At 39.3% G+C, this 14,012-nt stretch overlaps 1 protein-coding gene across 1 annotated transcript in view; it reads right to left on the bottom strand.

The window, feature by feature from the left end:
* LOC140665396 (uncharacterized) overlaps nucleotides 1-14,012 on the bottom strand; it is a gene marked incomplete at its 5' end in the record, with an annotated part of 77,424 nt that overhangs the window by 60,683 nt on the left and 2,729 nt on the right. The window contains one exon of the mRNA XM_072891486.1: nucleotides 689-747. Coding sequence (XP_072747587.1) covers nucleotides 689-747 — 59 coding nt within the window. The remainder of the gene's footprint in view (nucleotides 1-688; nucleotides 748-14,012) is intronic.

Genomic DNA, 14,012 nt, shown 5'->3' with positions numbered 1-14,012 from the left:
ATTATCTACTACTGTCCGCTATCCGGTTTTAATATAGACATTAGCTAATATTCTCTACTCTATTACCATACATATTAAATATATTATACATATATTTATATAATTTTTTTCATGCATTATATATATTCACCGAAAAACCAAAAATTTTTACATAATATTTTCAGTTACATGAAGGTTTTATATTCAGTTATACGGAAAGGTAATGAATAATAGAACATATATATATATATATATCGAAAATTTATAAAATTATTTCTTAAAATATAGATTGCGCTTCGAAAATCGATAGAGAGATGAGATAATAAAATCATATGTAAAAACAATCGTATGAAAAATATATGATGTTGAATACGTTATAAATTATTAATATTTCAATTTGATATCAAAAACTTTTACAAAAATTATTAAGATGCTATTCGAAACGTTACGTTTGTAATCAATATGCGGTATTTGAAATATAATATTCCTATATTTAATATCAAGTTGTACGGCAGTCAATAAATTGTAGCCGAAATAATAGGCAGCGTTTAAACATTCTATATTCGGCACCATTATATGAATATTTAAGTCAGTATATTACTCGATTAATGACATATTCTACGAAATTGTAGGTACGATCGCGACAAGATTTAGAATTTCAATCGATCGATCGCACAATATTTGAGAATAATGATTAATTTCAACTTACCTCTTGCGTCCCGGTATCCGCGCACCAACCAGCTCTCTGCTACGGCGTCATTCGTCAATCTAAACAGAGGAGAAACATAATTTTAAAAATTCGAATATACAGACTCTTTTAACGAACGATGTATACCCGATTCCTTTTTTTTCCCCTGATACAATAATAATTACATCATGAGTACGATATCACGAATAATATGTTTGTAAGAACGTCGCACATTCATCAAGTATAGAGTTTCCGCGGCGAAGGCGAATTGGCAATTTTAATAGACAAGTACGTATAATACAACATGAAGGGTCAAAGGTGTATTCCAAGTGTGTCGATTCAAGACAACGTCGCGCGTGAGAGAACGTCGGGTGGTCCTTTCAAACGGGAAGAAAGAAAGCCAGGCGCGAGATTCGCGCTTCATTCACTCGCGAGTCCACGGAGGGGCGGGGGGGATGGGCGAGGTGTAAAAGACTCTCCTTCGAGATGTAATTAGCACATCTTTTCGCGACGACGCGTCACAATGCGGCTTTTAATTAGTATGCGTCCACTGATTCTTCCCGCTACAGCGCCTCCGTATCTTCTCCCTCTCCCTCCCCTCCCCCTGCCCCCTTTCCCCCATCACCCCGCTGCTACCGCCCTTTCGTACGCGTAAACGATGACGACAACGAACACACGTGGTCGATTTCACATATACACGCACGCATGACGTATACACACACGCACACATCAGGGCGCAGCAACGAACCGTGCGCGTTTATGTCGGCGCATCACACGCTGCTGCACCGCAGAAGTGTCAATACGTGGGTGCGTGTACGCGCGCGGCGAACGAGCTCGCGTGCATACCGGTTTGCATTACGGCGGATATACTCGAGCGCGTAAGGCGTTCCTGCGGTATAAAGAGCCGCGACGAGCGTCGACGTAACGACATGTAATTCGATGCGTCGCGCTCGTTTTCCGCTCGTAAATCGCTCGGAATACTCGCGCAATTTCGAAATCATTGGCAAAACACCATCGGCAGTAAGTTGAACTTGGAAGAAGCGCGAGAATAATTGTCGATATAATAAAGCTTGATTTTTCCAGTAATTTCTTTTATACTTCTTTTATAATAAAAATCCGATATACACACACACACACACACACATACACACATACATGCAAATATACAGAGAGAACGAGGGATATATGTATATATATATGTACATCGAGATTTATCGAGCGTAATTTAAGTGTCGTATATCTTAACCAAAATAAACGTTGAGATGTAACAATAAACTATTGAGTTTGCCGAAGAATAGATCGAACGTTTAAATTTGCTAATAATTTTCTTATAGACTTCCCCAGCAATGCTGCGTACATTGATTTCGATGGTAGAGACGGTTCTATCTATTGTCGACTTTAAAAACTTTGTCGTCTGTCACCGATAGCCCATCGTGGCAATTGTCAATGACATGTATAACTCAGGGACACGGCGACGAAATAATAATAATCCTTTTCTTCCCCTATGAGACGTAAAAGTAAATTATGTCATTTTTTTTTTTTCTGCGACTAGCAATCGGATGATGACGTGCGAAAGTAATGATAGTGCAACAACGTTCCTGTGCGTTATTCAATCAAGAGCGATATTGTAAGTGCGCGAATTTCTGCACGCTTCATCGTATATTGATATTGACAAAGGTCACGTGCTCATATGCGTACGTTCCCACGTCTTAAAGACTGCGCTTTATCGTCAAACGCAAGCACGTAGATATAACGCGGGAGAACGTGACGCGTTAACGCGATACGTCGATTCGCAATTACCGTGCGAGCCTCCACTCGCATCCTCGAGACAATTGTAGGGGGATGACGAAGGACACCAATTGCTGCTGAGCTAGCGACAGAAAGCTGCACGATTTCCGGGATGTGTGTTAATATCTGATATTAGATCGAGTATCATACAGTAATGCGCGCGATTACGCGTGATTATCCAGAAATAAATGTAAAGAATATACGTTTTACGAGTTTAGAAGCTTTTCCATGTCAGGGAGACAAACGCATTATGATCTATGACAAATCGATGTACATATGTCATTTAATGTATGACTATTTTCTTACGTAACAATTATTTTATAAGTAAAGGACAATATAATTTGAGTATTTTTAGACTTCGTAAATAAATCGTAACGTAATGACCGAAGGAAATATTAAAATCCACGCGGCACGTGGAGCAAGAAACTTTTGTGATTTCAAACACAAAATTACGTTGCAATAACATTTTAATAACATTTACAATGTGTTCAATACATCTTCTATTAAATATGAAAACGTTATGATATAAATATTTATAATTGTATGTATCATTCTCTTCATTGGTATGTATAAACATGTTATAATTCCATTTATTTTAATATGAGAAAATAAAGAGTATATTAAATATGCATATGAAACGTTTTACATTCATTATGTTTTATCGACACACTATTTTAATTACGATAGCACGCGATACGCGTCGATCTCAACGGCGGTTTAAAATGTCCGACCGAAAAGTCGAGTTATATTCGATTTCGAAGCGCGCGATCTGTGTCAATGCCACGATTTACAGTTGCGAGCCTTTCGGGAATTGAACGAATATTGAAATTGCGGGAAACGCACAGAACTTTTGCATAATGAGCTGGCGGCTCACGCCGTCACACGGACACGTCCACGCACACCAATCGCATCGTCGGCGCGTACATGAATATTTTCATTTGATTGCGTTAATTAAACTCCCGCTACCAGGCGATGACCTTTGAAGTTCAGCGGCACGCGGTACGCATACACCAATTACCGATATTATTAATTGCAATGTGCTCTCCGTTTTCGGCAGTCATTGCGTGGCTGACGAAATGTCCGCGATCTTATGCCCCGAGTTGGGGAAAGTCTTTCCTTCTGAAGCACGAAAAATCGTTGCGTCAAGCAATGTCGGCAAATCAACGTCAATTTTGTAATTACTTAAATTACATTGTATATACTTTATACTATAATGATAGTTGTATTTTTTGTATCTTGTTAGTATTCATTAATCGTGATTTAATATATCGTATCGATAACACTAGATGTACGTCTCATCACAAGTGATTGCAAAACGTTTGTGATAATGCGGCATGTATCGTTTTTAAAATTGTTCGCGGTTTTGCGGTTAGATTTCAAGCTGATGTTGTAAGAAATTAGAGAGATTTAACGGGGAATTCCTCGGTGTATTTTTGATAAGGGCTTCGGCCGCAAGATGACGGAAATTATTGCGAATATACTTACACGTTGAGATAACAACCATGAAATGTGTTGTCATACATGCGGAATTTTTGTTGTCATGCTCTTTGCAATATAACATCTCATTCCATTGCAATATATACAATAAATAAAGCAATGTGAATACAGATAAGTGTAGTCAATAAACGTAATTTGCAAATACAACAAAAAAATGATATGATCAAAAAGAAAAAATTCAATGTTAATATATATATATATTATATTGTGTGTATATATATATATATATATATATATATATATATACCATATAAAATATAAAAAAATATATAAAAAATATAACAAGAGCTATTCATTCAGATCGTCGTTATCAGAATTTATAATATGTTACAATTTTTATATTCTCGAAACTTGTCGGTAATGATCGACAAATTTCGAAATCAAAAGCAGATATTGTGTTCTACATATATTCTCGTTTGCTGATAATTAAGACAAAATCGGACAATCAGGAAGATCGCGGCAACATAAAAAAAATATAAATAAAAGCAACGAAAATTGTCGCCAAAAGAATATTTTTGAAATCCAAACGCTAGAAACGTTATCGATCAGCAAATAATAGATACGATTTAATAATTTGGTCTCATTCATTTAATTCGAGATGTCATTTATATTTGTGTACTCGTTTAAATTTTCTTCTATTAATGTAAACGAAACACTGTACTAAAGATGACTACAACCAATGGTCAAAATGTTCCGGAAAGTTAATTGTTTTAATAAAAGGATTGTCCGCGCATATATACAAACATTGGCATTTTCGTTCGCATTGGCCATGCCTGTATTCATATTGATTTTAAATCGACGAGCTGTAAATTTTATTATTTTATAAATAAAATATTTTGTTTTATATCACATTAGTCTCTATCTAAACTAAAAAAAAAAATGACAAAAAAACTTTTGTAGCAAAACAATAAAAGAACGAAACAAATTTTTCGAAATATCAAAAATAATTTTAAAGGAAAGAAGGGAGAATTTATAATGCAACTTTAATTTCACGTATTATTTTCAGGCGACACTTCCTTGTCTGGTGCTAACAATTTTCATCGTACTTTCGAGACCTCGCACCATCCCGTTTTGCTATGAGATCTACCAACCACCGCCGTTAGGGTGAAGCACTTACAGCACAATGAGTATGCAAATAGGCCGGTATTCGGCTACATTTGTTTCAACGAGCTTAGGAACACCGTCTCGCGCGAAGAAGCAGTTCCTCACGCAAAGGCCATAAAAGTCCCGTATTTCCAAATCTTTACAAAGCAAAGGGAGTTACTTTCCGCACGTTTTTATTGCTCGTTACTTCGCCCGCATCGCTCATTCGACATTGTTTCCATCGTCGCGTTTCCTTTCACGACGAGTGACGTTACTTTTCTGCTCAAATATATCGATCGCGAAAGTTTCCCTCATGTTTCATTCCGCGAATCTACGGCATAGTCCGATTAGATCAAGGTTTCTTCTTCCAAGTTTCTACGCTTGTGTGAAAGGTTCCTCCGCAAAGTTAAAACTTTCTGAACTTTATTCGCATGCAGCCTACTTTGTTACTTCTCCGCGCGTGTCCTGAGAGATTAGGACACCCGACAATTCACAGATCTGACAAAAGTTTTGTCTCGCGTTGCATGAAGCTAACGACTACGACTACGACTACGACGACGACTACGACGACGACGACGACGACGACGACGACGACGACGACGACGACGAGGCGTTAAGACGCATCAAAACGTAGCAGCAGTCCGAAACTTGGCGAATTTCTGACAACGACGGCCGTTTGGGAGCGCGTTATTCCCAACACTTGCCGGGACATGATCCATAATAATGGCCATGAAACTCCTAAAGCCCGATGTATGCCGACTCGTTTGGAGCCCGGCCCAATCGCTCGATTCGCACGCAGCTAGCTCGATTCTCGAACGATCCTCGACTGATCCTCGAGTATCGCGCTTCAGTATGGGGAACGCTATGTAATCGGAGCTCTTCGTCTACATGCGAGGCTCACTAATGAGAGCGATTAAGCTCTCGCGCAATGACAATCCATTCCCAACTCGAAAAGCAAGTATTTTTTTAAGGGGGTGAAATATAATATGCGCTGACAAAGTGCGTAATGGAATTCATTGCTCGAGGTGATCTTAGTTACTTTCTTTTTGTATTAATATTATTTCTGTAGTAATATTTCTGCACAAAGAGATAATTGAACTGTTCGAGGCGCTGCTGCCTGACAAATAGCCGTAATTACGCTTATTCGTTATATGCTTATATTAGCGGTTAAATTATCTTTCTTGATCTCTCGGATATTTTTTCGTATCGATTACATATTTATATATGTATGTTCTGATATCTCTGTATCGTATACACCGAGTATAATTATAAACTTATATAAAACACTCTTTTATTGCGTCCAAGTATTAAATATTTTATATTCTCGTAACATTTTTCAAAACGCATCTCAACGGCATTCGAGATTCGTGGAATGAATAATTTCCCTAGACCATACTGTATAATCTTATATAAATGATATACGAAAGTGCCAGCGATTGTTTGACGCATGACGGTTCTAGATGTATCTCAAGGCGAAGTGGAAACTCTCACCGAAAAGCTCGAGACGTGCCGCAAGTTTCGCGAGCAAGGACGGATGTAAACTTTGAAACCCGGTAGGCCCCACTGAATTCGTAATCGCGTATAATCCCGAGATTTCATTAAACCAAATATCCGAGCTTTCTGTCGTCGGGGCTTAAGTACGCTCCCTAATCGGGAAAAAGTTACGCGATTCGGTACATCGGAAATCTGCTTTTATCCTTGCCGCAAATTAGCTTTAGCAAAATTAATTAAGAACCGGAGTGTCGCGGTTGAGTAACGCTAAGATCGTTTGTAATGGAGACGCGAACTTTAATCCCGTTCGATCAATCCGCTGTCAAGCAAGTAAGCTAATCAAGTAAGTTGCCTCTATCCTTTCTTTCGCGTGTATGTAAAGTTCATTTCTCGCGACAGACGATTTTACTTTCAACTGTAGACATCGTAGTTATAATTATACACATATTGCGATTATAAAAATGTTAGCGGAAAAAAAACGCGTATTGTGTCTTATCCCGAGCAGCTTCGGTAACGTATCGAAATACATATGTGTAGCGCCTGCTGTCAAAATTGTCGACGCGCGTGAGTTGTGCAAAAGTGTCAACGGCGCGCGCATATTTTATCGGCCGTTAACGAATCCGAACATGAAGGACGTTAAGGAGCGCATCGTGTGGGAAAGCGACGTCCATTCTTTCGACGACAATACAGCCATTTGATAAAAGTCACTCGATCCCCCTTTCGCCGCGAACAAATATTGGAAGGAGAGACTCGCGCGCGCGATAAGCGTGAAACTCTGAATTCGAAGCTGTTGTAGATTACGGACGCGTTTATACGCGCGTGTGCGTATGCATGCGTATTGTGTCGTTACACTTACTGCGCTGCTCTGCGAGGCAGATGTTGATAACGAACGACAGCGACAGAGACAGGGACAGTGACAGCTGCCCCGTATTGTTTGACACATTCGTTGATTATAGGTCAAAGGCCTCTTACGAAGGATCAAAGTAAATTGTACCATCGAAATATTTTACACGAAATTATAGTTTTCCACAGATCTTACGTTGTACGAAATGTCGACACTTTTCTTTGAGATATATATATAATTGTAGTTTCTTCTCTCGATATAAAAAGCGACTTTACTCCATCGTATTGATCTGTTTATATAGATGTACAATGACATATGTACATACATTTGCTTAACTTTTCTCTCTTCAATATTAACTGAAAGATATGTAAGAGATTTCTATTTTTCGCCGAGGCAATAGCAAACTCTATTCAATCTAAATGCAATCTTGTTAAATGTACGAAGGGTAACTGAGAAAACACAAAGTAGTAACAAACTTCTTTTTGAGATGCTCTTTATCAATGATACAGACTCGTAGTTATAGCTATTTTAGGAATACGCTGTAATAACGTCTTTATTGTGCTCGATTCCGATCTTATTCTGTTGAATAATCTATGTATTATGTACTGTGTAATAATGATGCACTCGCAAGCACGATATTTTTACAAGTGAACAATATATTAGGCTTGAGATATAGAGAGACAAAGTTATTTTCATTTTTGTGAAAAAATAGAATATTATCAATCTAATTTGAAGTGCCTGCACGATGTGCGATATAAAAATAATTAAATTTAATTAATGGAATACGCTATTTTGTAGAAAAAATATTATAGTAATATTATGGAAAAATTGTAGAATTTGTAAATAAAAGAACTTGCAAAAAGTCATCACACGTAAAAAGTATTTCACGAAAGGAAAATATCAGTGATTTTCAAGCTTTAACCGAAAGTTTGTAAAGATAATTAATATATATTATAATTCAGTCTAAATTATAGTATACTAATAATCATCGAATTTTAATTCGCAATTTAGTCTTCCTTTAGAAATTGTAATATTACAAATTTTGTAATACTGTGTTTGATAAGAAACGGGCACAATTTTGATATCCGTATTCGTTTTCGGATTTTTAAATCCAAATTTCTGCGGATATGGTGAAAAACAATTTTTATTTAACTTTAATTGTATAAAACAAAGAGAAAATGACATGCAACATAATTTGTGGTCAATCAACGAAATTCAAGGAGCACTGACTAAAACATTGGATATCTTTCACAATCAGTAGCACATCCGCGAGCTATGTTCTTTAATTTTACATGTTGGCTCGTGCCGTATTTGTACTATGAATTCCGAGGTGCATGAACCTTAAATTGATTCTTTAAAAAATTCAGATGTAAATGGTAGATATCGAGCCAACAGTTTAAGATTGCTGAAAATAAAGGTCGGAAAATATTGATTTTATTAGTTGAACAACCCCGATGCATTACTGGATGGACAGCGAGATGTTCTTGATGAGAAAAAAATAAAGTGCATGTAAACGCGATGTTGAGAATCGCGATCGCGAAGAATTTCCGACGGAAACGACGCGCGAGAGATCACGTCATCACTAAGAAGACTTGCGTATGCGTAAACGTGAAACATTATTTACGCACAATCGCCAATTTCCAACGACGTTCAAACGTAATTACGAAACGTCTTACGCAAACCAAGTGTCACCGTCGCTCCCATACTGTGCGCCTTACGATGCAAACTGTATCAAAATAAAATATAAATTAGAACAAGGATTTGGAAGGAATGTAAAGGATCACGCAAGCTTTCGTCGTTCGGAGCTTAGTAAATTTGCATACACGATTGCACATTTAATTGGACCATCATTGTGACGAGAGCTTGCAGCGTCGATTAGGCGAGGCATACAGGTACACATGTAGTACATGGGAAAAATATAAATAAAATGCAACAGAAAGCAAAAAGCATAAATTGTATTTCGTAACAATGATATGAGCGAACGAAAGCGAAACACATTGGTAACACACACCGCATAAACCACGCATTGACAATCGCGATAAATAATGGAGGGGTCAATTAAATCTCAAACACCACCGGATAATACAAATCGCGGCTCTTTTCAGTGTTGCCTCACCAGAGGGCTAGGTTTTTTTAAACATCACCGGCGCGTTCACCCGCTTCGAAAATCAGCATGTCATCTATAGCGCCGCGGACACACACAGCTCAATCATTTTATACACCTCGTGAAGAATGGCGCATTAAAATTACGTTGATGGGCCTCGAAAATATGATTTCCACTCTGCGCCCATCGATAACCTCGCCATTCGACCGAATCAAATTCTATCCCGACACTTGGCGATACCGATACCGCGCATATTATATTCTGTATCAAATTATCCGCTAATTTAATGGCACGTTGTGTCGTCCTAATTTAAAGCCGTGTCCATCATTAATCACGGATCCTCGCGACTCGAAACTAAATCAGTACCAAGTATGCTCGCGTATAATGAAAAACGCATTACGAATGCGTTTTACTGCACAAGAGCACGCAACGCCGGACAACCTTCTTCGGAAGGAACTCGGACGAAGGGTGAAGAAGTACACGAAAAAAAGTCGATCTCTAAGAATTGAATCAATTCTTTTTCCTTTATCTCTGTAAGTTTTTATATTTCTTCGCGTCGCTTTCTATACGTTCATCTGCCAACGTATAATCAGTATTGCCAAGTATCGTTGATATAATATGCTTTTGCTTGGGAAATATCCGAGGCACGAATCGAAAATAAACTCGATATATGAAAGAGCACCGAAACACTGTATACTGTATAAATGACTTGATATGCGAAGACAATAAGTGATGCACCGGCCACGTAACTTTACCTTGTCTACGATGCGATCACGTTATCCCCGAGATAAACACACGTGTCACACTGAGTCACGAACGGCGCGGCGGAGGAGTAACACGGTGATCACAGACTGATATAAAGAAAACGCAGATTCGCGTTACGTAGACACAAATGTTCTTTCGAAGATGCAAGTGCCGTGGACCCGACGCTCGGACACGATCACGACCACTGTAGTCCACCTACAGTTCACTCACAATCAGTCGACCAGTCATTTTCGACGAGATCGCGAAAAATCGGTGCGGGATCACATTGTCTTCCGCGAAAGTTTTCTTCGTCGTCATTGCAAATCACGTCGACTCTACCCCACGATCAACACTATATCAGTAAGCACTGTCTGTTCGTTGGCTGTCTGTAGGCTGCTAGCGACCAGCAGCGACTCAAGATTCCGCGCAATCTTCCGTTCACCGCGTCGTGCACCACGTTCGCGGACGCGCAGCTCCACGGCGTTTGGTCCTTCGTGTCCTTAGAGCATACGTATATATCCGCGAGCGGGTGTGCGCGTTCCTTGGACGTGTACGCACGTGCATGTAAGCCGGATGTCTGTAGCCGTGTACGTGGATCAGTGTTTCCTCCGGTGTACGTGTGTCTCGCGCGTGTATTACGTGTGCGCGCGCGCAAGGAGTCTCGTGTGAGTGTATACGTGTTTGGCGCGTGTACGTGTTGGTCGATGTATGCGGTGTACGTGTACGTGTGTACGTGTATGTGTGTATGTGTAGGTGAGCTGACGGTGCGCGCGCGCGCGTATCTGTACCGGTGGGTATATTACAAGGTGTACGCGTCTTAAGTGATTTCGGCCTCGCTGGTCAGGCAGCCCCGGCAGCTCCGTATGATGAGGCCGCCGCTTTGCTACTGACAGACCTAAAGACCACCCTAACCCTGCAGTTGGGGACGAGGGGTTCCCCACCCCCGTCGTGAGCGGACGAGAGAGAGACCACCCTCCCCCGCCAGGGACCAGGGCGAATAAGCAACCCTTAGCACCCGATGCCACCTCCACGGCGGCGGCGCAAACGCACTCCTGCCTCCGAGGGTAGTCTTATCCCCACCGACTCTTTCGTAGGAGCGAGACTACCACCCCCACCCACCTCCCAGTCGATTCCAGTCCTACCACTATCACCCCCTCCTGCACCCCCTCGCGACGCACGCTACCGACGCCGCCGCCGACGTTGCCGCCGCCGACGCCGCCGCCGCCGCCGCCGCCGCCGCCGCCGTATCTGCCCCTCCGACGGCGGATTCGACGCCGAGGAGAATCCCTTCCAGAGACGAGAAACCCCTTCTTCTCGTCTCCTACAGCTTCTACGGAGGAGAGTCGTCTTAAGATAAAAACACGGACGATCGGGTTTTGCAGTTAACCCACTCACCCTCGACTCGTATCCCCTCTACACGCGTGTCCTTTCCGTCCCCTTGTATCTACCCCCGATGTATCCCCCTACTCCGTACCACCCCAAGCTCTTGCAAGCAAGCAAGCAGCCTCGAGTCGCCCCAACCCTTTCTCCTTCACCCCGTCCACCTCGCCACGCTGCTCTCCGCGGATCTCGACTCGACGGAAACTTTCGATTCTTTCGGGGGCAACCTTCACAACCCCCACCTCCCTCTTCTCTATTTTTTCCTCTCTTCGCCAACCGATACATCGCGTGTCGACCAGTTCGACGTTATCATACCGTTCACCCTCGGAGCACACATATTCCCCACCCCTCGCCCGGCGTTCCCACTGCGAGAGACAACAACGGGACCGACCTCGTGGTTTTTTACAGAACGGAGGGGGAAAAGGGTGACAGTATATATTGTTGTCATTTTTTTGAACGGTTTCAGGCGCATCGATCTTCGACGACTACACGTTCCGTTCTGGTCACGCGCCGATGTGACGCGCCGACAAGATCACTTTCGCCGCCGTTTCTTTTCGAGATGAACTCTATGACCTCGCGTATTACTTTCATCGATACTTTCCGTTAACGAAGAGAATCCTCATCTGGGAGATGGGAGATTATACCGGCCAGTGTTCCTTGCGAGAATAAAAGTCCATTATGCCTTCCGGGGCAAATACGAGCATATATTCTTGTTCTTTTCTGTTTTATTTTTCGTAACGAACAATAAAGTCATATTTGTGCACGTACGATTTTTTTTATTAAAACGATTCCATTTTCAGAAAATGCAAGCAAATCTTTTTATATTTTTATATATATATAAAACAGTAAACACGAAAAATTAGATAGATACGCAATCGAGATACATCAGTCGAAATAAATACACCAAAAATTATATGACACTGTGACAAGTAGTACAACATAAAAATCAAATATATTAATATACATATATATATTAATAAATCAAATGAAAATTATACAAAAAAACACGAAACGTCACTCGCTATCAGTTTGTGAACAATTTTTGTAAGATTATGTGATTATTTGAACAATTTTCTTTTTCTTGCAATTTCTTGAAAAAAGATTTAATTGTATTTTGCAAATCTTTCATTTGTGAACTATAATAATTATAATATTCGTAAACGTAAGGATCATAAAATATAATGCGTGCTCTACAATAATAGTAAAACCTCAGTTATGTTGGTTCTAACCGGTAAACTTATGCTGTAAACCGTGAGAAATTGACCGATCATATTTGATTATTCTTCTCACATTCAATTGTGATTGGTCAATTTCTTACGGCATAAATTATCGGTTATGTCCAGCATAACTGAAGTCTAAGAATGTAAAACTGTAAGATATAGATGTTGACATAAGCTGGCCGTTGGTGAAATGGTTCATATTCATTTCCTACGGTTACCTTTCTTCAACTTCTACATCTTATTGTCTTACGGCCTTATTGTCATTTAAGACCATGTATATAACACCTAAGATATGTTCTTTAAAAAATACATTCGCAAAGTTGTCTGTAGATTCTTAAAATATTCGTACTGAATACATTCATATTGTTTTATATCTTTGAGAACGAGATCTTGCACTGACAATAAATACATGATCCTTACATCGAATACATTCTTACGTACATTATTACATTCTTTTTTAAATTCGATTGAGAATAAATAAATTTATTCAAATAAATGATATAAACAAATATAATAAATTTTAAAATAAATGTAATTCTAATGAAAAGTTGCATATGAAATTACAATCTGTACTATCATCATCATAATATAATATAATATATATGTATAATATATTTGTATTTTTATTGATAAGAAGAGTTTAATATGTTGAAAAATTAAGTTGTGTATATGTGTGCAAAAAAACAATAATTTGGACAGATAACAATTTATTTAAAACATATATTCAACATATGTGATATATTCGAAATATAAGCGAAACCATATTGCAAAACCATTACGTAATTCAAAACTGTGTAAAATAGATAAAATTCAAGAAACAGTAACAAGATTAATTTGTTTTGGTAGCTATAAACAAGACTACGAACGATCATAGATATCTCCAGAAATATCTAAAACTCTTCCAAAAATATCTAAAAACTGGAATGATACATCAAGAGCATGTAGTTGAATAAATACAAGAACAAACTTCGATTTACGATGCAGTATCACAAAAGTTCTTTCACGCCTGACCCTTTGACCACGAGATTGTATCCATTTAAATGCCGAAACGAGTAATTGTCTACATCTACATTTACTCAAAGTTTGAAAAAACTAATACCAATTTTAACTTGGCCTATAACTTTTAAATGTCGCTCGTAGCACAATACATAATCGAAACGATTAAAAAATCAAAGTATTTTAGCGGAAAATAAC

This window comes from Anoplolepis gracilipes, chromosome 4, assembly GCF_047496725.1.
Source record: "Anoplolepis gracilipes chromosome 4, ASM4749672v1, whole genome shotgun sequence".
NCBI classification, from domain to species: domain Eukaryota; kingdom Metazoa; phylum Arthropoda; class Insecta; order Hymenoptera; family Formicidae; genus Anoplolepis; species Anoplolepis gracilipes.
Note: the sequence above shows the minus strand (reverse complement) of the source record. Positions and strands in the feature narration are given on the sequence as shown.